The following is a 23,137-nucleotide window of genomic DNA, read 5'->3' as shown; positions in this document are numbered from 1 at the left end:
GCGAACCGTGAAGAAATTGACCTGGTCAGGAGGATTCTCCTTCAACGACAAACCTCGTCAAATTGAACGTTTCCTGCCATCTTACTGGAGCACGAACAACGTGTCCACGAACATGCAAGACTTCTTTGATGGCACGCAATGACACAAAACGGGTATTTATTTCTTCGTCGATTAGCATGTCCACCTAGAAACCGGCGTTATACCGGAAGTCCATCGCAGAATCATCGAGAGCTGTTGAATTCAGAGAGAATCTCGGTCACAGGATCAATCTGTCACCTGTGCGTGATTGAACGGAACGAGAATAGTGTCGTTGCTTTTTCAAGGTCTCCTCGATCTCTTTCGTTCGACACGACATCTCGAGGATACTTTAGAAGAACATTTAGAAAATATAATTCTGATTGAAAACTAAGAGGAGAGAGAGAGAATATTATTCCTTTGCCACGTTCGTTCGATTTCTTGTATCTGACACAGTTTTCAGATTGCAATGTTTGCAGCAACAGCGCATGATCGTTGACGAGTATCATTGAACGAAGAGGAAATATATTATTACTTGGATTTCAAAATTATTTGGAAAGCAGTCCTTCAAGTTCGAACAGTAAACAATCGAAGAATTAATACGATGCTGAAATTACTTCTCTAGAAAAGTAATTAAATTCTTTTGAATCAAGTATCAACAAAGATTCATCTGGAATACGAGAGAAGAATAATTGGAAAATATTCTTCCGAATCAAAAAGTCACTCATCGATCGATCAGGCAATGAAATAAAAAGAGAATATTATTTCTGTCTGGCATCATTCCGAGATTCATTCACTTCTCTAGAAAAGTAATCTGAAATCTTAAGTGAAATAAAATAAAAAAGACAAAGTGATCAAAATCGCGAACGACCCTCGGAGAAGAGTAAAAGCGACGTCGTAGAAAGACGGAACGGAGATAGCAGCGAAAAATCGATTCGAACTGCAAAAACAGAAAGGGCGTATTGTTTCCAAGTTTACGAGGCGTGAAGCAAAGATCACTTTTGAGGAAGCGGTTCGTTGAATAACGAGCGGAGGTGAACAGGAACAGGATTAGTAGAGTACTTAGGGAGGAAACTTGGATTTTACGAGGTGAGGAAGACCGAAGATGAGTAGAAAGTTAGAAAGAGGGAAGCGAAGCGAGTTTTATGGTTAAAGAGGTGAAAAACAAACTCTGTTCGCTTCGATCGTTATTGTTCCTCCTTTCTCGAAGAATGTATTTGAACGATGGCGAAAAGAAGTTTAAGAACGACTCTGAGAAATGGGAGATTTTGTTTTTGGGAGAGGAGAGATTGTTTTTTCTAATGAGAGAGAAGAAGATAAGAGAAGAGTGAAAGAAGAGGTAATTAACCGCGAGGAAGTTATACAGGACTTTGTTAGCACTGTGACGCCTTGAACGAGAAGAAATCTTACAAGGTAAGATCACTTTTTTGTGAAAGATTCATACGTGCTATTTTCTATTTGTGCGAAACATTTTTAATCGATAGATATAAGTACTTAATAAATTTAATAGATTGTAGGTTTTTTAGTAGACAGATTAGATTTTTATGCAGAGTTGTTAGAGATAAACCTTGCTACTATCATTGAACTTTCGCATTCCCAATTTTGCTCTCGTTTAAATAAAGAGAAAGAAAGATTTAGGAGAAGTTGAAACGAGAAATCATATCGATAGACTATTGATAAAACTTATTTTATATGAAATTGTTTTTCAAATCGAAAGTATCTGCTTATTGTTAAAAGAAAGTCATAGAAAATTATTATTTTTATCATGTGATTATTAAAGAAAATTATTGTAAATGTCAAATCGAGAGATCGACAGAAGCAGGAAGAAATGCTGTACGTTTTTAGAAACGTGTTCCCGTTTTATCAGAATCCAATCTGTTGGATACGACAAAAGGAGAAGAGAAAATATCGCCATACCAGAGTAACGGCGATTTGCACGCATTATTCGCGAATCAACGTTTTGACATACACGTTTTCATTGGTCGTAAGCTTGAAAAGCAACATCGATATCGTAGAATGTAGGTAGACGAGCCATCTGATCTTATTCGATGCAAATAATAATAAATTATCTCGTAGAAAGTCCGGCGTGCAGGAAGCTGCCAATATCTCTTGATAGAAAAGGAAAGCCAGTAATCTACATATAAATCGAACTTCTAAACGAATGTGAAAACACTTGAATTTTCTCGCAATGTTTAACATTGACATTTCAATTTAACTGCGTTCGACAAATAATCGGCTGGCTCGGAATAGTTATGTATTATACATCAGTATTGTATATATAGTTATCTATATCAATTCATTGATAGGTTTTACATAAAATGATTTGATACATGCATTGTGGCTTTTGGAAAATTCCCAGCGAGAAGCAAGGAAACATTAAAAGTTATGAAAATTAGATTTGAGTTAATTAAGTTTTTAAGTTCGAAATTTAAAATTTAAAATGTTCGTAGCGGAGTTTAAGAAAAAAATTGAAACTTGGATTTGAAAAGAACTTGAAAATTAAATTCGAATTATTTTTTTACAATATCTGATTTGTATCGCTACGATTTTCAGCTTGTCGTATAATCTTTACATCTTTGTCACACTTTCTTTGAACATTTGCAAATAAAATTGTATGTACAGGAAGAAGGATAAGTACAACATAGAATAAATAAATTCGATTATTTCACGCACGATTTGAACGAACGATTGAAACCTTGACAAAGTCAATTACCTTGACCATAAAACAATGTCCTATTTCAGAAGCGGAAGTATTGCCACTGACACCAACCAGAAAGTTGTCGATCAAGTGAATTGAGTCGATATCACAACAGGCGATTCAATCAGTATAAAACGAAACGAAATTGACCAACATTCTTCTGCAGCAAATAAAAGAGGAAATCAAAGAAAAGAACGAGAAATATTTACGATCTAAAGTTGGTAAGTACTTTTCAACTTGTTTGGGAATTATATCAACGACAATTTTTAAAATGAATAATTGAAATAACTAAACCAATAATTAAAAAGTGATAATTTTTAAAGTTAAAGTAACTGAAAGATGGTGTTTAATTCTATAATATTTTTTATATTGAAACAACTGAAGGTTTCAGTTATTGAAAGAATTAAAAATTGGAATTTGAAGAAATTGAAGCGATTAGAAATAACATATGGTAAATGGTAAAAGTTGGAATACTTACAAATTGATAAGATTGGAAAGTAGAAGTTAAAATTTAGAAAAATTGATTTAAAAGATGGAGAAGTAAAAAGTTGGAAACTTCAAAATTTGATACTCTTAATTGCGATTTTATAAAGTCGAGAGTAAAATTAGAATTTTCTCTCTCTCTCTCTTTTGAATTTTAAATTTAATTTGACAGTGACCTAAGAATTAGAATGAAATTTAATGGCCTAATTTAAATTCAATTTAACAATTTCCTAAAAATAACATTCAATAATTTATAGCAAAAGATTCTTAAAAAAAAGTGGATCAATGAATCAGTCAGCCAGTCAGATATAGGCTGGCAATATTTTATGAATGATATATTAATGTTTTCAAAAATCAGTTATTATAGTAATAGCAAATGTAATATAAAATATTGAAGTAAAATATTCAGTGAGGCGAGGAGAAAATATTCAATGCTCCACCGATCATTGAAATACAATTTACGAGTTTTACAAAGTCACGACGGATGCAATCAAGCTTCGAGGCGATTTTATCGCGCGTGGAATACGATGCTCGCGGAGGAGCAAAATGTAGGTGGCCATTATAGTGAGGGTAATCAGAATTTCATGCAGGAAATCGTCGGTGAATGATGGTACGTTGCTGGCGTTGTTTACAAACATTTTTGAATTTTCTTTTTACACGCGATGTAATTAATGAAGGTATAATTAGCGCGCACTTTCGCGAGCAGCAGAACGCCTCCTTCTGAATATAATCATTTTATCTTTCGATTCATTCGATTCAACGTCTCTCTTCCCGTTTTCATTAACATCTTTTTCGGTTATTGACTGAAAAATATTCTTCTCGTTTATATTTTGTTTTGTTTCATTGCTTGTCAAACAATTTTGTATTGCTCTTATCTTTAGAATTTTCATTATATTTCGTTAGATACTTTTTTCCTCCCTCCACAAGTTGCTGTATTTTTTTGTAGAATTTTCGTGATAACAAGAAATAGTATCGCAGAATGTTGTTGAATTGTTTGTATATATAATTTTTCAATTTCTTTCATCATAATTTCGCAACTATGAGTGCTATAAACAATAAACTACATTTTCCCACGTTTTAATATTTATACTTACGATTACTTAAGTGCTTCCATTCAAGAAGAATGATTTCAAATATAGAGAATGTACAGCAAATTATTCATAAAATTTCGACTATTGTTTGATTCTTTTCTATTTCCCAAAATCACCGAGAGATATAAAATTCTGTTCTTCGTAAATGTCTCTTGCAATTAGGATTTCCTTTCACATTACGATGCTCATCTATTTCAAATTAAATTTGCACATAACATATTTGAATTCATTCTCGTCGAATGTATTCTTAAAAGTAACGCCTCGCGATCCATTCTATTTAAGACGAGGAGCATATGGGAATACGAGTTGTTGAAAACGAGTTGGTATCCCAAGGTTTCACGGTGTTCGTCAATTATCACGATGGCAGCAATTAGCACCGTTTCAAGGAGTCGAAGTTACTTTTTCCTTCTTGGGTGTTGTTTCTGGTTTCCTTGAAACTTTCGTTCTCTTCACGATCGATGATCCCCGATGTCCATCAACGTCGTGCTCTTTGCAAAATAATTCCCTCATCTTATCACCAAAGATCGCGCGAATTTTTTTATTCAAACAAATCCCAACTAATTTCATTCCATTCAATTTCATTGATCAACAGTTTCGCGTATAATGATATATTGATCTGTACTACTTGCGTTACTTATCTATTTATTAATATACTTATCTATTTATTATATGCCACAGTAACCGAACGCGGTAGATCAATTATTTCATTTATATCTATTTTATTTAATTTATATCCATTTGTTCAACGCAATAAATTATCAAAATTTTATTCCATTTTTTATTCCATTTTACTCCATCTACAATATTTCGAAGCGTATTTAATTTCGATTATCAAAGAATTTTGCTACGGTTTACTGAAAAATGTATCCAATTCTGACCATGACGATGATATTCAGATTGATTTTGATTTTACTGTCCGTGAGAAATTAAATTACTTGATCCAAGATGCTATTTTTGTTAATATTTGAATTTTTACGTGGACAACATTTTACACGGGATTGAAAAGTTAAAAATGAATGTGTCAGATAAGTATCGTCGTGCGAACATTTTCGTAATCTCGTTTAGAATCGTTTTTGATCTAACGATTTTATTCATTTATTTCTTCTTCACTGTTTTCACACTTACTAATAATTTAACTTTTCTTCTTTTAGTGAATAATGACTGCTAATGAGCAAAGAGAGTGCAGCGACACGTTCTGAACGTCTATCCTACGTAACACGTTCGACTTTGGTACATTTTTATTGAAATTTTTGTTGCACTTCGGCTCGAGGCGTGTCCAAATCTCATTATTAAAGAGAAAGAGCAGTAATATGTAACGTTAAACGCCGGATGCGTATCCTGTTCAGCTGGTCGAACGAGAATTTTCGTATTCGTAAGGCCTGGAGCCTGTAAAGTTTTAAGATTTTAATTAACACCGTTCTCGATCTATTTTTTGTTCCCCCAGCGGATCGTCCTCGTCTGGTTTTCTAACGAGTACATGCAAAACAGTTTATTTACGCGATATCGGTTGGTTGGTTGAACGACTCGCGTTCAAAAGACGTTTTCGATCGATAACGGTGCTCGTTCCGGAAACGCTCCCGTTCTACCGATCCGAGGACGTTGCTCTTAATTATTTATTACACGTCGATGATGTAATCCTTGCGTGAATCGTTGCGGTGTAATCGACACCGGCGGAAATTTTAATTCGAGTAGTCGTTCCGTCATGCGTGATCATGATCTCTTCCGTTTTTTTTGTCTTATCGTCAATATCGGATCTTGCGGTTTGTTGTTGCTTGCGAATCATTTTCAGTAAATTTAGAAAAATATATTCAATTTGACGAAATGTAGTCATATTTTATTTTTTTTTTAGTAGATATTCTACGAACTGCTCTTGTACACATTCTTCATGCGTTTCTATTTTGAAATGCAACCCTTTGTCAACGTATTGCAGTTTACGTGTCTCTAGTAATCTTCTAATCGTCGTGTTTAATTGGGCAAGACTTATCACGAGAGTCGTTCAGTCTCGAGTCATCGACGATGATTTATATACTAGAGAAAGAATTATGACGTTCATTCGATCTTTCTACAACAATGAGATTCTTATTAAAAAATTATTTTACGTTTCTCCTTTAATTTTTATATTTCACGTATAAAGTACTATCTATTCAAGAAAGTTCAAATATTATAAAAAAAAAAAAAAATGCTTTTCTTGGATCAAGTATTTAATTTCGCACAAATAACGTCAGGATCAATTTATCATGATTCCCATCAAAGAAAAGAAATTATATCTTGAATGATAAATTACAAATGTAGAAATAAAATCTCTTGCTCCAAAATTTTGACGGTGTTAAGATTTCAAAGTGTTAATGTTAATTAACAAGTAAAGAGCGCCTCCAAATCTATCAGATACAAAGTGTTAATAGTATTCTTTTGCTTTCGCCTAGTTTCTAACTAAATATCTTACAATTGAACAGTCAGAATCAATGTTCGTACATTCACAGATATTCGTATTTAATCACAAAATACCAGAATATCTTTTCCAAAGAAATTTCCCAATTACCACGAGTCGATCTTTCAGAAACATAACTTTGATAATTTTCTCATAAAAATAAAATCACGTGAAATCGCGAAGTCTAAGCAATCAATTACCTCCGTACAACCGAAAATAGTCCCCTTCGATGTTAAACGCTCAACGAAATTCCCACGCTTAAAAGTAACAACCGTTCCATCATGATTTTCCTGTCTAATCACGAAAGAGTTACATACGTCAACTCTCACGAATACGCGAGTTCTTCACGGATTTTCCACGATGATAATGAAAGCCCGTGGTGGGGCTATTGTTTCACGGAGGCGGCATTAATTGCTACGTATTCCTCTTCCTCTTTCCTTTTTGTTTTTTCTCTCTTCTTTTTCCATAGTGCTCACGGGGCACGCGTCGAAATGGTCTGGCGACAGTGAGGTCGACAGGCGTCGTTTGGTAACAGATGGGAAAGGTATCTATGGCCGTAAGAAGTGCCGCTATGTCCCACATCGGCTGCCTATGATTCTGGCACGGTAACCACCTTCTCCCATTATGAGCACACCTTCCGGGAGAGTTAGTTCCTGCCATTTTGCTCTCTTTGCTTCGTAGGGATGCACGTAGTTCGATTTAGAGAATATTCTATCTTCAATGCGTCATGGTTTCATGCGTTTCGTCAATAGAGTTTCATTATATATCGACTTGTTCTCGAGGAAACAGTTTACACGATTGCAGACTGTGCAATAAGTGTCCGTTGATTTTTAATAGGAGTTCAATTTAAATTCAAGGTTTAGATACAACTAGCAAAAGTTTGTTTAAATCTTTTAATTTAGCACGCGTTAATTTGCTTACGCGAAATTTTCAAATTGCTAAGGTTTCATTCTAATGTAAATTTTCCTCGACTAAATACTTTCCGATCGGCATCAATTAAAAATTAGTATCACATACAGTGGCTCGCAAACGTATTCGAACCACAGAAGAACGTCTGTGTGGGTGTTGCGTAACGATAGTAAATTCTTTATTTAGGCCAAAGGAATTCCAAGTTATTTTCTTCTGAGGTTTTTAAATTCTATGGAACACATAGAAATTTCAATTTTTCTTTCTGGCTATAATAACGTGGATATTTACGACTTCGTTTATCACCGTTTGATAATTGCTCGTTATTTCGTTTTCGATTTATTCTTCATGCTATATACAAACACAAAGTGGAGTATTTAAAGCGGTAAAGCATGCTCATAACCTGAATACATCTTGATCTTTTTATAATTGGTCTCATTAACATGAAAGAAGAGTGCAAATGAGGTAACATTATTATGCAGCCGCTAATTACTACACGATTGTAATAGGGAAATATTCAATTTTCTTATCTCGGAAAACAGATTCAATTGAAACGTATATTTATAGTTAGCATAATAAATTATAGGGGACAGTACTAAAAATAATATAATAAACATGTCGCCCTCAACGACGTGGACGCAGTACCGTCAAGGCCATGAGGTAATTGCCAAAAAAATCCTCGTGATCCTGACGGTGCGGATCCCAATTAAACAATAAATTTCCAGACCCTTCGATCTGTAAAAGACACAAAAAGAGTCGGGGGTATATAAGGCCCGACTCCAACGCACAGAGTATCACTAGTTCTTCTATACCGAGGTCCACGCTACAAAGTAGATCATCATCGTACTGCCTGTGCGCATCTCCTACGGCTCCACTCGCAAGTATCATTTTTGTTACAATTAGTGTTTGGACGACAGTCCGTTGTTGTAAGTACTTTGGTTGAAAATAAACGTTACATAAAATACTAAACAGATAATTAGAGACTTTGTTCAACATTATAAGAAAGAATTTGTTTAATACATATAGTTGATTATTTATGCATATGGTTATGGGTGTTATGCATATGCATAGGATTTAAAGTTAATGAAATTGGATGTTCGAGATGAACGTTTATAACGAATTATAAAGGTATCTTATAGGCAAGTATTGTTCTTAACGAATAAAATTTCGAGAATTAAAATCTTTTCACGCGTAATTTTATCACTTTAAATATGATTCATTTAATTATGTTTCAAATATGAACAAGTCTGATTGTAAATTAATATCTTCATTTATTTGTTATATTATATTATGTTGTATGTTTGTGTCTATTATACTGTATAATGGATATGTATATTCATTACATATGTATAATGAAACAAAACGTTTACATACGATCAATTTCATCCATAGTACGTGTTCAACAGAATGTAAAACATTTTAGATGTTGTTTGAAGCAATAACATTTATCTTCATGTTTAAACTTCCTGTTTCATTATGTGTTCTCTAATATCCAATGCATGAACGCGAGTAAACGTATAGTGAAATTTGGTAAGGCGAAACGTAGTTAAGTATTAGCATTGAACAAATATTCAAAGGAATTTTCTCGGAAAGAAATCCTAATTGTATTCTGTATGTTTAATTTATTTTTTCGATTATATTATCAATTACAAAACATTTTGGATATCGAGAGTGTATTTTTAGAATTTCTGTATTTTTTTTTCATTAATGACGATTCATAAATTAATATGTTACTAAATTTTTTTCTCTTCTGGGACAATCTTTCGACACTTCGTAAATTTTTGCCTGTGAAAGTGGTAACTATTCTTTGAAAACAAATCAACTTACTCGAGAGATTATTTTTATTTCAAAAAATTAAATAAAAATAATAGAATATACATTACCAAAACTTATGTTGATACCAATTTCTTTATTTTTAAAAATAGCTAATATTTTTCCTGACTTTAGAGTTCAATTTAAAGTCTGTTTTTATTGAAAAAAAATATATTGAAGTCAATTGAAAATAAATTATTTGTAGAAGCAGAATCGTTGTCAAGAAAAAGAATTTTATTCTCCTCCTTCTTTTTCGTAATTACTGAACTTCAAAGATAGACTTACTTTTTATTCGAGTTCGATGTTAAAATTAGTTCGAAGCAATGTAAGACCAGACATACCAATCTTTTTCTAACTTCCTTCGAAATATACATGTATCTATTCACAGCCGTTGAACTGCGTGCTCGACTTACTAGTTCTACTCTGTGGGATGGTAATTACAGTTATCTTGATACTTTTTTACTATTCAGGCTAGGTGCTCCAGCTATTTAAATGTACCGATGCTTATGCATATTCAACGTTCTCAGATCTCGCACGATAACTCGAGAAACACATATGTTCAAGCGCGAGCTTGAATTTCTTTTGCCACTTGTTGATATGATAATATTTTGCATATCTATTTCAATCTTTGGCTTCCTTCCTCGAATTTCGGAGTAAAATCAACTATCGCCCATCACGTACATTCTGCATATTTTTGCACTATTTACATTTTCCTATAACTATATGTACAGTGGCGACCAAGGATGTAATTCACAATTAATTTAATATTAAATAATATTTATAAATTTTATTATTTTAATGTTTTAATATTTATTATTTCGATAGTTTCTCCATATAGTATAATGCAATTGTATTATACTGTACGACGGCAGACATGTCTATTTTTTATACATAATGTGCTAAGATATTTTCAGCGAGTAGATTTTTTTAACTTTAAATAGAAAATCTATGTAAATTTCATTAGAATTTTAGCTGACAGCGTAATCATAGTTAGTATATAATAATTATTGATTACTGCGCGAGAAAGTCCACAATCATTTAAAAAAAAATATATATATATATATATATCACAGTGAAAGTTTGAAACAAACTTCTGACACGATTAGAGCATTTTATCTCCTGTCGATTAAAAATTTTTAATCCATCTTTTAACTTACTTCTACAATTTATCAACGCATTTTTTTTTTTCTTTCGATCGAAAAATCGCATAATTAGCTATTGTTTCCTATCTTTTTTCTAATATTGTTCCGGCGTGGCTGATGGCGCTAGCACCGGAAGTGACTGTCCACCTCCGCCGCGTTGTCACGTTCGCGCGTTCCTCGTTTCGTTTGAATGATTTTCAAATAGATATCACTCGTTCATCGTCCAGAACCAGTTTTTCCAGGAGCCATATAGTATTTCTGTCGATTACTGTCAACGTCATTTTCGCGTGCAGTGAAATCTGGTCATAAATGTAATGGCTTCGCGTAGCGTAAATATTTAACTGGAAAAATTAATAGACTGAATTTAATCCGTTTCTAACATAATAATAGCGGATAATAAATTATAGGGTATTGATAAGTTGAATTTTATCTCTTCTAAAATCGATAGCAATTGGATTAGGATATTAAATTTACAAGATAAATTTACAAGTTAATTACATCCATAACAGTATCATTCAAAAGGTTATTTATATTTGTAGTCTGAGATATAGTTATCGATTTAGTTTAAAGTTTAGTTTAAAATTTACTACAGCCACTCAGAACGTGATAAAATGATATTTAAAATATCACGCCACGTGGCCGGGGCATTCTTATGTTTCTTGCATAGTGTAACGTCATTAAGAAGCAAGTAGATCAGCAGTACGCATCAAGCCAGGACGTGCTTTAAAAACAGACCTGCTACGTGTTCGGCGATCACTATCGCGGTGAACGTACCCTTGGAACCGGTTTCACGGTCTCTACTAGGATTACAAAGGCATGTCGGAGTACCATGATCCGTTTTTCTCGATTCTAGGTCGAGATCCATCGCGTGGCTGTAATTGACACAAAAATGTGGGAGAAAAACAAGAGAAAATAGAAGGCAAAATGTTTTAATAGAGTCAGAGATGATATTCGATATACCCTCTTCAATTTTTGAGAAACACCGTTTTTCTCAGTTATTCAGCTTATTTAAAATTTTGGAACTTTGGAACTGTTCATTCTTGTATGAACAGAAGTTTCATGCATTTGTGTAAAATTCGAGGTTACAAAAATGCATAGACTGCACACAAAATGTATGAAATATTCAAAATATCAGTAGTTATTATGGTACATGATACTATATGGTCTTTTTAAATTATTTTCAGAAAGAAATGTGTTTGCATAAAAATCTGCAGTCTATTAGCAGGTAACGATTTCTCATTTTTGGAAAATTTTACAAATTTCTTTTGATATTTAATTTATTAGAATTATTTTGTATGTATATATAAGAATTTGTTAAGTAATGATAAGAGTGCGAATATTTATGTATTTGTGGAGAATTCACAATTCTTTGTTATTTAGTTAATTGTTTAATAAATAAATCGATCGGAATGCCAAAGTTTGTGTATATATTTTTATGAGAAACTTTAATGTGCAAGAATTCAGATAAAATATTTTCAAAATAATATAGAAGGTAGATGAAATTTTGTCAATTAAACAGTTATAAGTTTGGCGAAATAATTTTATTCATTTCTATTGAGTAGTTTTATTTTTACTTATTTTTATTAAGGCTCTGTATCAGGATTGATTTAGGAATAAAAATATTAATGAATTGATAAACTAGCTATGATAGATTACGTTCTTTCAAATAAATTTATAGCTTCAGATAGAATATTTAATTGACTATGTAATTTAATTGACGACGTACAAAATTTATTTATCTCATTAATAGTAAAACAATTTATTAGTATTGATAATTAGTAATTTTCTGTTTTTGAAATTTCACGAAAAATAAATGTTTGATGACATTTTTTATCCAGTTTTAACTAGAATTGTGAAAGTTTTAAACTTCAATTAACTTCTCCGGGAATTAAAATACCATAGTATAACTGTTAACCGCGCATGGATTACTCATATCTCGTGTTGTGTACGGTATCTGACATCCTTTTTCTTAGATATCATCAAAATCGCGTCGCAGTAATTCACGTTTGAGAAGAAATTTCTTTCAAATATAAATTAGGAAATTTCAAAAAAATGAAGGTGACAAAAAGAAGATAAAAAAGTAACGAATGTTGTTAGTTATGATTCATAAAGCAATAAAGAAATTCATTCGTCGAATACATATTTTATTCATCGTTCAATCCTTTCGATCATTTTTGACTCGGTAATATCTTTTAACCATAAAAAATATCTTCTGTTTGAACAGAATGAAATTTTACTATTGTCACTTTAATTTTAAAGAAATAAATAATTAATTTCATAAAAATTTCCTAAAACTTCCTCTTTCTCTACCGAAATGGTAGTAATGTTTGAGATATAAAAATTCAAGGATCATAGCAGAATGAATTTCACCCATAAAAATATAAATCTCCATAAATATTCACAATCTAACGATGAGAAATCGCAGAAGCTTTCCACCGTCAAATAGAGTCAACGGTAAAAATAAGAGTTCAAGCTATATTATTCTTTGAACCACGTTGAACAATACTCCATAGAAAATACTCGTAGAGATCTCGAGAAACTTGCTGCTCGTTTTAAAAGATCCTAATAACCTTTTATCCTCAGATCATTTAACTGTATTATCCAAACTACGTCAATTCGATTTCCCTGCTGAGTTACAGTTTCCCGATCGACTTCCGGGAACTGAAAGGAGAAAAACAGATTTATCCTTAATGGTAGCTGAATGTAACGCGAGGTATTACTGGCGAGAAAGAGTTTACGCGTGCAACGTGATAAAGCCTCGTTATTACAGAACAACGTTGTTATTAATTAATTACGTATAGTTAGTGTCGAGATTTCTCGCGGGAATTTTTATTGTCGCGTGTGGCAGTGAAACGTACGTACGTATGGTCGAAGTAGAATGCCAGAAGAGGAATGGGTTGCTTAACGCGTGAAATGCTAGTTATTATTTCTTTCGAGCACTGTTATAATGATTCAGTGTGCGAGTTCCTTTTAGGTCTTTAGGTCCTTTCGGTGCTTATAACTGGGTAACCAAAATTTCTGAAAGTTCAGTACGAGCAGCTTAATCGATATGTTTATTTAATATACTCAGTTATTTATCTTATATTTTACTATAACAATGCTTCATCATAAATAAAATTCCCTTCGCATTTCCGCAGAAAATTAAATAATCTAAATTTCAATGAAACTATTGAATCAAATAATCCGAATTTCGAAGGATCAATTTCAAATTAAATATTCTTATACGACGAAACTTCAGAACTTGTCCAAGAACGGACAGTTCGTATACAATAGCGGATAGAAGAAAGTTTAAAAGGCAAATAGCACGAGATAATCTTACAAAATGAAATATTACGTTTAAAATAAACGTAATACATATGTATCTCAGAATGAATTACTTATGTTTATAAAAACGTCTAGCATATATACACGCACCATGTCAAATATAAATTTTAAACTTTCTACCATGCGTCACTCCGTAATTAGAGTTCATGTACATATGCAGAACTTCACTGATTTTTCCCCTTTGTCGCTAATTATTCACCTAATATAATACTTCGAACAAATCAGCATGAGTTCATTCAATACCGGCTGACATTTGGCTCAAATAAATAGAGTTCATATCAACAGAGTTCCACTGTAATATAAATAATAAATAATGTAATAAACTTAATGTAACATAATATATATTAAATAATATAATAAACTTAATATAACATAATATATATTAAATAATGTAATAAACTTAATATAACATAATATATATTAAATAATGTAATAAACTTAATATAACATAATATATATTAAATAATATAATAAACATAATATATATTAAATAATATAATAAACTCAAATATTTTCTCCGCATAGTAATACGTTCATACGGCAGACTCTATCGCCGTACCTTTCTCACCGAATTGCCCACGGTTTTTTCGCACGTCGTGCGTATTACATCATTCAAGTGATACCAATCGAGGCTCTCTTCCGCGCGTCCTTCCCCGTTTTCGTTCGCTCGAGGAATCGGCGAAGATTCACCCAGTTCCCGGAGGTGATCGGCCAAGGTAGTCACGAACACGCTTTAGCATACGCGCGGCGGCGTAAGGTTATTCAACCCGAGCGGATCTCGTTCGTAGGCAACGCGGAGTAACGGGTTCCCGATGACTCTCGTGCATGAGGCGCCTCTCCACCTTGCCGGATTACCCGGTGGCCAGGCTGCGTGCACCAGGGGCCCTCCACTTCTTCAACCTTCGAGCCGTGGATTCAGTCAGCCGTGCACCATTGTCGAAACATCGTCCCGCGATCCTGGACGACACTCGCGGTTCCTCCTAGGCGGTTGTCACTTGCCAACGATCCTGAGTTTTCTGCCCCTCGGTTTCTTTTCGTTTTTTCTTTTTTTTACAGCGCAGCACAGTCGAGTTTCGCAAAGTGTGCAGCTTTGTAATTTGTTTTCGAATTTAACTGGAGTAGCTTGTCACTTGGTAGTGTCTCGCGTTCGAGATTTGAGATTTGGCCCCCCCCCCGCCCCCGTCAGTGTGCTTCTTTCTATTTAATTATTTCGCGTGTTTGGCGATTAAATGCGGTTTCGAGGAGAATTTTGAGATCCAGGTAAGAAAATAATTTCTTGGTGAGAGTTCTTGGTGGGCGAGAGTCGCGGAGAGTTTGAGATTTTGAGAATTGGCTTCTTGTCGTTAAATTGCGGCTTCGAAGAGAGTTTTGAGATCAAAAGAGGTTCGAGGGTTTTTCAATTTGTATGGTGTGCGAAAATTGCAAAGTGTACGAGATTTTAAAGTAGACTAATTTTCATTCAAAGTATGAGAGTTAAGTTAAGTTTAGTGAGTAGTTTGGAATGGCAATGAATTTTTTTGTCACGAATTTTCTTTTTATTTAATCGTTACAAGAATTTTGAAATTCAGATACTAATTGTTTCCTTTGAGAATTTACTAGTTGATACTTTAAACTTGGACAGGTTTCTGACGGTTCGTAGACGGTAGAGCAAGTTTGACGTCTGAATTCAAAGAAAATTATATAGTAGTGAAACTTTTTATAGAATAGGAATATGCAATGTTCATATAATTAACATTATAAAGTACTAATTTCTCTGAAGAAAGTCTGAAACATTATATTAAAAGAAATAAGAAGAAGAAACTTTCCATGATGATATGACTAAAATGAAAGAAAAATACAGGAAAAGTAATGAATTGTTTCTCACTTAATAAATGTTTCTCAATTTTTATCTCAAAACAATCATCTACATATTATCCAATTTTTCAGAAATTAAAAATTCTTTCATATACGATTATGCTTTCATATCCAATATTATACTTTAATAAATTGATTAAGTAAGCAATAAACAAATCTACTTTTGAATTATTAAATTTCTCGAAACTTAAATTTCCGGACTTCAATTTGAATATTAATCTAACATGTAATCTGAATTACACGATTAATTAAGACTGCAGATATTTATACATTTATGCATAAATTTGAAGTTATAAAAATCTTGTTCTTATTAATATATTAATATATAATAATAATATATTAATAATATATTAATATATTAATTATTAATCAAAATTAAGATATTAATATATAATAATATATTATATTAAATATTATTATTAACATTAATAATATTATTAATTATAATGTTAATAATAATATTATTATATTAATAAGAACAATATTTTTATATTAATATTATTAATAATATTATTAATATAATTTTAATTACATAATTATATAAATGTAATCACGTATCGTTAATATAATTTAGAATTGTAAAATATCAACAAATAATCAAATAATCAAATCAGTCCCTCCAAATTAGTATTAATTATTAACTCAAAACCGATTCTCTTCATCTTTGGTGCATCTTAACCAGTAACAGTTAACGAGCAAAAGATTCGCTGCGAATCTTATCGAAAACGAGCTGGAAAAATATCCAGAAACTCGCCGATTTGAAACCCGTCCACTGGACAGAACGCGAGATTATGGCTGTGAAAATGGTCCATTCAGAGCAAGTACCGTGACGATGGATCGTCGAAACGACATTCGCGATCCGCGACGCACGTATCAAAAGTATTTCGACGTAACGGTACACGTGTACGCTCGCTGTAATCCAGCTACGATATCCTACGACGATTTAACAGCAGTTTCTGACACGCTGACCAACCTACGCCGAAGGATGCACCTCGTGCATGCTGGTACATGCAAATGGGGATGAGGGAGGGGACTAAGAAGACCGATAGTCCCGGTACCGTTACCGGACGCGAGCATCAACGAAAAGGATGCAACGGTACAAAACGAAAGGAAACAGAAAAAAGAAAGAAAGAAAGAAAAAAAAAAAGGAACACGATACTTTTACGACGTTCACGGAGAAAACCGAGGGAGCTTGGAACGCGGATCCCTCCTGATTGAAAGGAGAATGCGATTGTGTTGGTCAGACGCTCGGCGCTTCGGTTTAATTGAGTTTGGTGCGGTTTTGTAGTATTTGCTGGGAGTTCAACGAGAACTTCAATGTTTTTAGAGTAGAATAGAATTACAACTTTTATTAGGTAAATTAGTATTTACTTTACTGGTTCGCTTGGAATGATTGGTTATTTAGTTCATTTCTATTTTCTTTGACATTTTTTCAACATTCGTCAACCAGGATTTTTCGAGAAGAGATTTTTCAGTTGCTTGAGTGTTTGAGAGTTTGCGTTTCGAATTTGTCAGGATGATGTTAGTTATTTTAGGAATTTGAATTTTCGAGATGCTCAGGAATTTCGTTGGGATGGGATTTGAATTTTTGAATTTCTTCTTTTTCTCTCTCTCTCTCGATATGTTTGGCAAGATAGAATTATGAAATTGAAATTCTTAGAACTTACTTGTAATGAGAAGAAGAAGAAGAAGAAGAAGAAAGACTGTCGCTCCACGTTTCGTCGCAAGGTTTCAATTTGCATAAAACAAAGGGAGAATTCAATGGTGTCTTCCTCGATGTCTGCACGGCAGATCGGCCGCAAAGCTTCTCATTTTCATGCGGCCGGCATCGCGTAGCGAACGATCGGAGCATGAGAATCGAATACAAACGATCACCTCGATCGAGACCTTCGTACGAAAATCGTCGATCAAACATTCCTAACGTGTTGCACGCGAAAACGATCGAACCACCCGTTTCGATTGTCATTGCGTCATTCCTCCAGTGATTTACCACACTGTATATTCATATTCGATCGCGTTTTATTAAACGATCGTTTCGTCAAATGATTCATCTTACGAGTTTGGCTCTCCTCCGAGAAGGTCGAGGTTAATTTCTCGATGAAGACAATGGACGCGCTTCCTGGTAAAATTATTCAAATTATTCTGTTCGTCGTGAACTCTGAATGGTGATGGCAGTTTGGAATATTGGGTCGAGGAGAAACCGTGGTCCTTAACTTTTCTTTTTATTTGTCGTTTGCTTTTTAATTCTTCGTTTCGTGGAATTTCGTTTTTAATTAATCATTTATCAAATGCTCGGGATATCTCTGAAAATTTAACAAAAGGATCGATAATTTTTCAAATCGTTATTTTTTCTTTTTTTGTTCTTTCAATGCAAAAAAAATTCTAATTCACAAGTTTAAATTTATGAAATTTATAAAATTATAAAATTCAGTATGTTATTTACTGAAAGCAATATGTATAATTTCAATATCTATAACTTTCTTGTTTTAAAACAGTGTGTATAATTTATATTATTACACAAGATAAATTACACAGAAGTTTATAAAATTCATTATCGAAACAGACAAGAAACTGCACGCGGTTAGATGAAACCATTATTTCTCTTTTTGTTTCAGTGCAAAAATGCGGATGAAGCTATTAAAGGTCGTGGTTGTTCTGTTGCTGTCAGGATCGGGCGACGCCAGGCCGCAAAGAACCGGTAAGAGAATCACCTCTTACTATAATATTTCTCAGGAACATCGTTACGATTATCGATTATAAAAGTCGGATTCGTTCGCGGAGGAAACATGAAACACTATCGCGCGAAAAAGTCGAAAGGAAAGGGCGTAACTTTCCCGTGGAAGTCAGACGTTTCAATCGTCGATTAATTATAGCTAGTTTGCGTGAAACTTTCGATTTAACTAAGGGTGAAGTTTCAAGTCTCTAATCAAGGCGCTACTTCATTATCAAGGATTATCGGCCTTCGTGCCTGGCAAATTGTTGGAATTATTATTATAGTACATTGACTTGTTTCGTCTAGATTTGTTTTCTTGTACAGACTTCCTCTCGAAGCTTCCTTATTATTAGAAAAACGTGAATTTCCTGCGATTATTTTCTGCACTCAGTGAATTAGATTTTTATAGTTTTACAATTTTTATAACTAAAGAAACAAAATCCGAATAAAAATTTATTTTATCTGCTACATATTATGATAAACACTCTGCTTATTATTTGCACTTAATTATACCTTGTTCTATTTATATATATATATATGTACAAATATAGAAGTTCTTTATCAAGAAATAGTTCTTTATCAAGAAATTTCACAAATTTACAGAACAATAAAATAAAAAGATTGTAATATAATAAGAAAGTAGAATAATAAAGTTAAAATAGAAAGAGCTTAAAATTCACTGTGTTCTTAGGGTTTAATCCGATAAAGGTCAAGCAATATTTTATCATTAATGTTTAAAATATCCTAAAATTGCATTTTCTGCATGTAAAAATTTTATTTATATTACTCGACTGTTTCTTTCTACGAATGAAAAATACTAAAGTCTTATTTTTTTATAAAAATTCTTTTACCAAAGCCCACTGTTCCTAGTCAATCGGTATTTCATGATGTCAATCATATCAACGATGTTCCGTGTCCGAGGAAAGCACGTCGCGTGGTACGTGATTACGCGAACCAGTCTGCACGCAGATTGCACGTTCACCAGGAAACATAATTCGTGAAGTCGCAACTAAAATTTTCTGACCGATTGATTCCTCCTCGGGTTGTTACAAAATTTCATTTCGCAACACAAACGTTTTCCTTTCTTCTTTTTCATTCGTCTAACTGGATTTATATTTCGCTCGCTAATTATCTCTGTTGTAATCTTCCTGTCAAGAAGCCACTGTTCACATAAGAATATATCACAATTCGTATTACGAAACGATAAACGGTAGTTAGAATTTAGAATAAACGTCGATTCTATTTACAGCACGAAAATCCTGAGAAAGTTGAAAGACACAAATAAATCTAAATCAATATTAATTTTTAATTTGATTCAATTACTTGATTTTATTACTAATCTCAATATTAAGAATGTAACATTCAGAGTAGAATGAACAACTCAATTGAAATCAACATTAATTTTTAATTTGATTCAATTGCTTGATTTTATTAACTAATCTCTATATTAAGAATGTAACATTCAGAGTAGAATGAAATATCCAAATTTAAAATAAATTGTTACAATCATTCATAACTTTACCTTTACGCACTGCATACTTGAGGCGAATGAACAATTTATTTGAATGATTAATTTTAAATTAATATTACAATTTTAATTACATACATTTCTCATTTGATTGTTACCTAAATATTGTATTTCCAGTTTCTTGTATTGTGAAATAATATCGAATCATTCCGTTTATTTCAGGAATTTTCATCAATTTTTAATTAATTTTCAGAAGGATCGATCGACGTTCAGCCATCGAGAGCAAACCCGGAGCAACTGAGAAGTTCCGGCGGCCCTCAGACCGTTCGTGAAGATAGCAGGTACACGTGGAATTCCGGAAGTAGTACTATTCCCTACATTAGCTATTACCGCGATAATATCGATCCCGTTGTCGAGTCGAACGTCGAGGTAAGTGTTGACAAATCGAACTCTCATCGTCCTAACTCGAACAATTTCTGGAATTCCTTGAAATCTCGATCGAGAAATCCAAGGAGAGCAGTAATCGATAAACAGTCGATTGCGAGTATGTTTCACGAACGATCACCAACAAACGACAGGCGAGACAGAAACGTATTTCGTCGTCAATCGATAGTTGGAAATAATCACGGTGCCCAAAATTCAACGAACCCTTTCTCAAAATTGTCGAATCAGAGGTTCAATGCAGGTTACAGGCGCGTTCAATCGAGAATTTCGAATCCAAAGAGGCCCGTCAGATCGAATTTCATTAGAAATCTCGCGCGCGACAATTCATCGTCGAGAAGGACGAACGATACCCTAATGAATAATTCACAATCTGGTAGCACGACCTTGAGCCAGAATTCGGAGTTCTCGAATCAGGGGGAAGTGTTCTCGCTTGCTTCGGGCAAAAATGTCGAGTCCACGACTCCGTTCGATCACGTCGCGGCCATCAAAAAGATCACCGGCATGTTCATCGCTCGCGATCGGACTACCTCCGAGTTGCCTCTAGAAAGCAAAAAAAACAGCGTGAACGTTGGCATTCCGTTGGCCCTCCCTCTGCCGATTCGTCATTCGAGCACCAAACACTCGAACAGAACGAAAACTCGTCGACCGCAAGGTCACCACGCGAGCTCGAAGAGAAAGAACCAGAATAAGATTCATTCGAACAAAATTCAGTCGAGCAAGAACAATTCGAATCCAAACATGAGTTTGAAGAACTGGCCCAACAGCGCCGTTCAAAACGCCGAGGATCTTCATAATTACGATCAGTACACCAGCATGAACGATGACCTGAAACAGGAAGAGACGCCGTTTCCATTGAGAAATTCCACTACTTTCAATTACCACGTGCCTGTCTCGAGTCCCAATTTCCAAGAGATAGTCCACTGGCTGAAGATCCCGGCTTTCATGACCAATGGTAGCCACATAATAGAGAGCGATCAACTCAACGGTCCGGTCACTATCGCTTTCGACCCAGTTTACCAAAATTTCGAGCCGAACAAACCTTCCAAGCCGAGTGTCCTCCAGGAGTTGAAGCCTGGCTTCATTTATCCTCTTCGTCCTCCGAGTCACGCCACGGAGAAGATTCCAAATTGGCCGCCAGCCGGCCAGAAGCCTCTCGTTCATAACCCGCAGACCCAAGTTTCTCAGAATACGGTTGTTCATTTGATAAATACGGACTCGAGGAAGCCAAATAGAACGGTGGTTGGGACGAAAGTGCCTGCAGGATTTGCTCGACCCGTCGTGTCTGGTCCTTACGTTTCTACTTCAGGTCCCGCGACCTCTTTGTCTTCTTCGGGGTCCGGTTTATATTCGCCTTCGTCCTCTTTGGCTCCTTCGGGCATTGGTTCACATTCTCCTCCGTACTCTTCAGCTCCTTCAGGCTCTGGTTCATATTCTCCTTCGTTGATCCTCTCGCAACTGTACCCTTCTACGTCGACCACCTCCAAGCCAGGTCCAAACGTGCACATAGGCTTCACTTCGTACACGGACGAGAATAAAGTGTCGGATGAGAAACCTCAGACCCCACTGGTCACCTACGATCAAAGTTGTCCTACGATTCTCATAAACTCTTACACGAGGATTAACAATACCATTCAAAGCAAAGAAGGTTGTACTGATCTGAACATCATCATCAATTCCCACGTGTTCAATACTAACGTCTTCGAGTCCACACCCTCTTCTCTAGAAGACGAGCCTAACACCGAGGACTATCAAGTTTATGGAGAATTGAACAAATACGGCAGTCAGATAGATCCAGGTTCCAACTATCAATCCGTTCCCATCTACCAGCCCACTTTTCCAAATTCCCAGTGGCCTCAGAACTTTTACGATTCTCAGAAAGACCCGCAGAATCAGAATCTCCAACCAAACGACGTTTCCAACGTGGAAATAGTCCAAGGTACTCATATCAGTATCTCGAGTCCAGCTGAAGTCTCTCCTCCAGCCGAGTCTCCTCTAACTGGCGATTTGAACGATAATTCAGAGTCTTCGGCAGTGGTTGGCTCGGAGGTTGGCCAAGCGAACGATTCTCCAGGTGGGAGTTCTCTGGTTCGGCCAGCTGTCGCGCCAGCTGCTTCGAATCCCGCTTCTTCGGGATCCACTAACGTTTCCCCGGCAGGTTTAGGCGCGGGATCGACCACTCCGACTCGTCCAACTCAGAACGATGACGACGACGACTTTGATTTGTCTCCGAGTGGTATCATGGATTCCATAGCTTCGGTGTTCACTTACTTCACATTTGTCAATCCCCTACATTATGGGTTCTTCAGCTTGGCAGCTGCTCCTTTCACAGCTCTCGCAGCTGGAGTACTTGGTATCGTCACGTTTATATATCCTTGGCTGTTCCCCAGTTCGTTCGGCTTCAGCAGGGCTAATGGCAATAACGGGGATAGTTTTTGGTATAATCTTGACGAGGTTGTGAAACAGTCTTTGGAGAAGTATGGAAGGGTGAACGAGTGGAAGAGTAAGAGAAAGAAGAGGAAGAGATGAAAAGGGTTGGAGAGTTTTAGAATTAGGATCTTTTCCATGTAGTTTCTCGTGATGAGGTGGATTGGATTCTATCGACAGCTCTCTGGTAAAAAGTAAAGGAGTACAAGTCAAAATTGTTGGTTTTCGCAGAGAAGCACACAAATAGGGACAGACGCACTAACGTGAATAGTTATTAGTACAATATTACAATTATTATATAAGTATAATTGTATTATTATAATATCAGTACAATA

General features: G+C 34.7%; 1 protein-coding gene across 2 annotated transcripts in view; it reads left to right on the top strand.

Moving 5' to 3' along the window:
• The first annotated feature begins 924 nt into the window (after positions 1-924).
• LOC122536478 overlaps positions 925-23,137 on the top strand; it is a 28,098-nt gene continuing 5,885 nt past the window's right edge. The window contains exons 1-4 of one of the 2 annotated variants that reach the window (XM_043668871.1): positions 925-1,428; positions 2,758-2,934; positions 18,369-18,451; positions 20,188-20,275. In XM_043668871.1, the coding sequence (XP_043524806.1) occupies positions 18,376-18,451; positions 20,188-20,275 (164 nt within the window). In that variant the 5' untranslated portion in view covers positions 925-1,428; positions 2,758-2,934; positions 18,369-18,375. Of the gene's footprint in view, positions 1,429-2,757; positions 2,935-14,790; positions 15,160-18,368; positions 18,452-20,187; positions 20,276-23,137 lie in introns of those variants that run through there. The other variant, XM_043668870.1, reaches the window with a different exon arrangement.

The sequence above is a fragment of the Frieseomelitta varia genome, unplaced genomic scaffold, assembly GCF_011392965.1.
Source record: "Frieseomelitta varia isolate USP_RPSP 00005682 unplaced genomic scaffold, Fvar_1.2 scaffold_840, whole genome shotgun sequence".
Lineage (NCBI taxonomy): Eukaryota > Metazoa > Arthropoda > Insecta > Hymenoptera > Apidae > Frieseomelitta > Frieseomelitta varia.
Note: the sequence above shows the minus strand (reverse complement) of the source record. Positions and strands in the feature narration are given on the sequence as shown.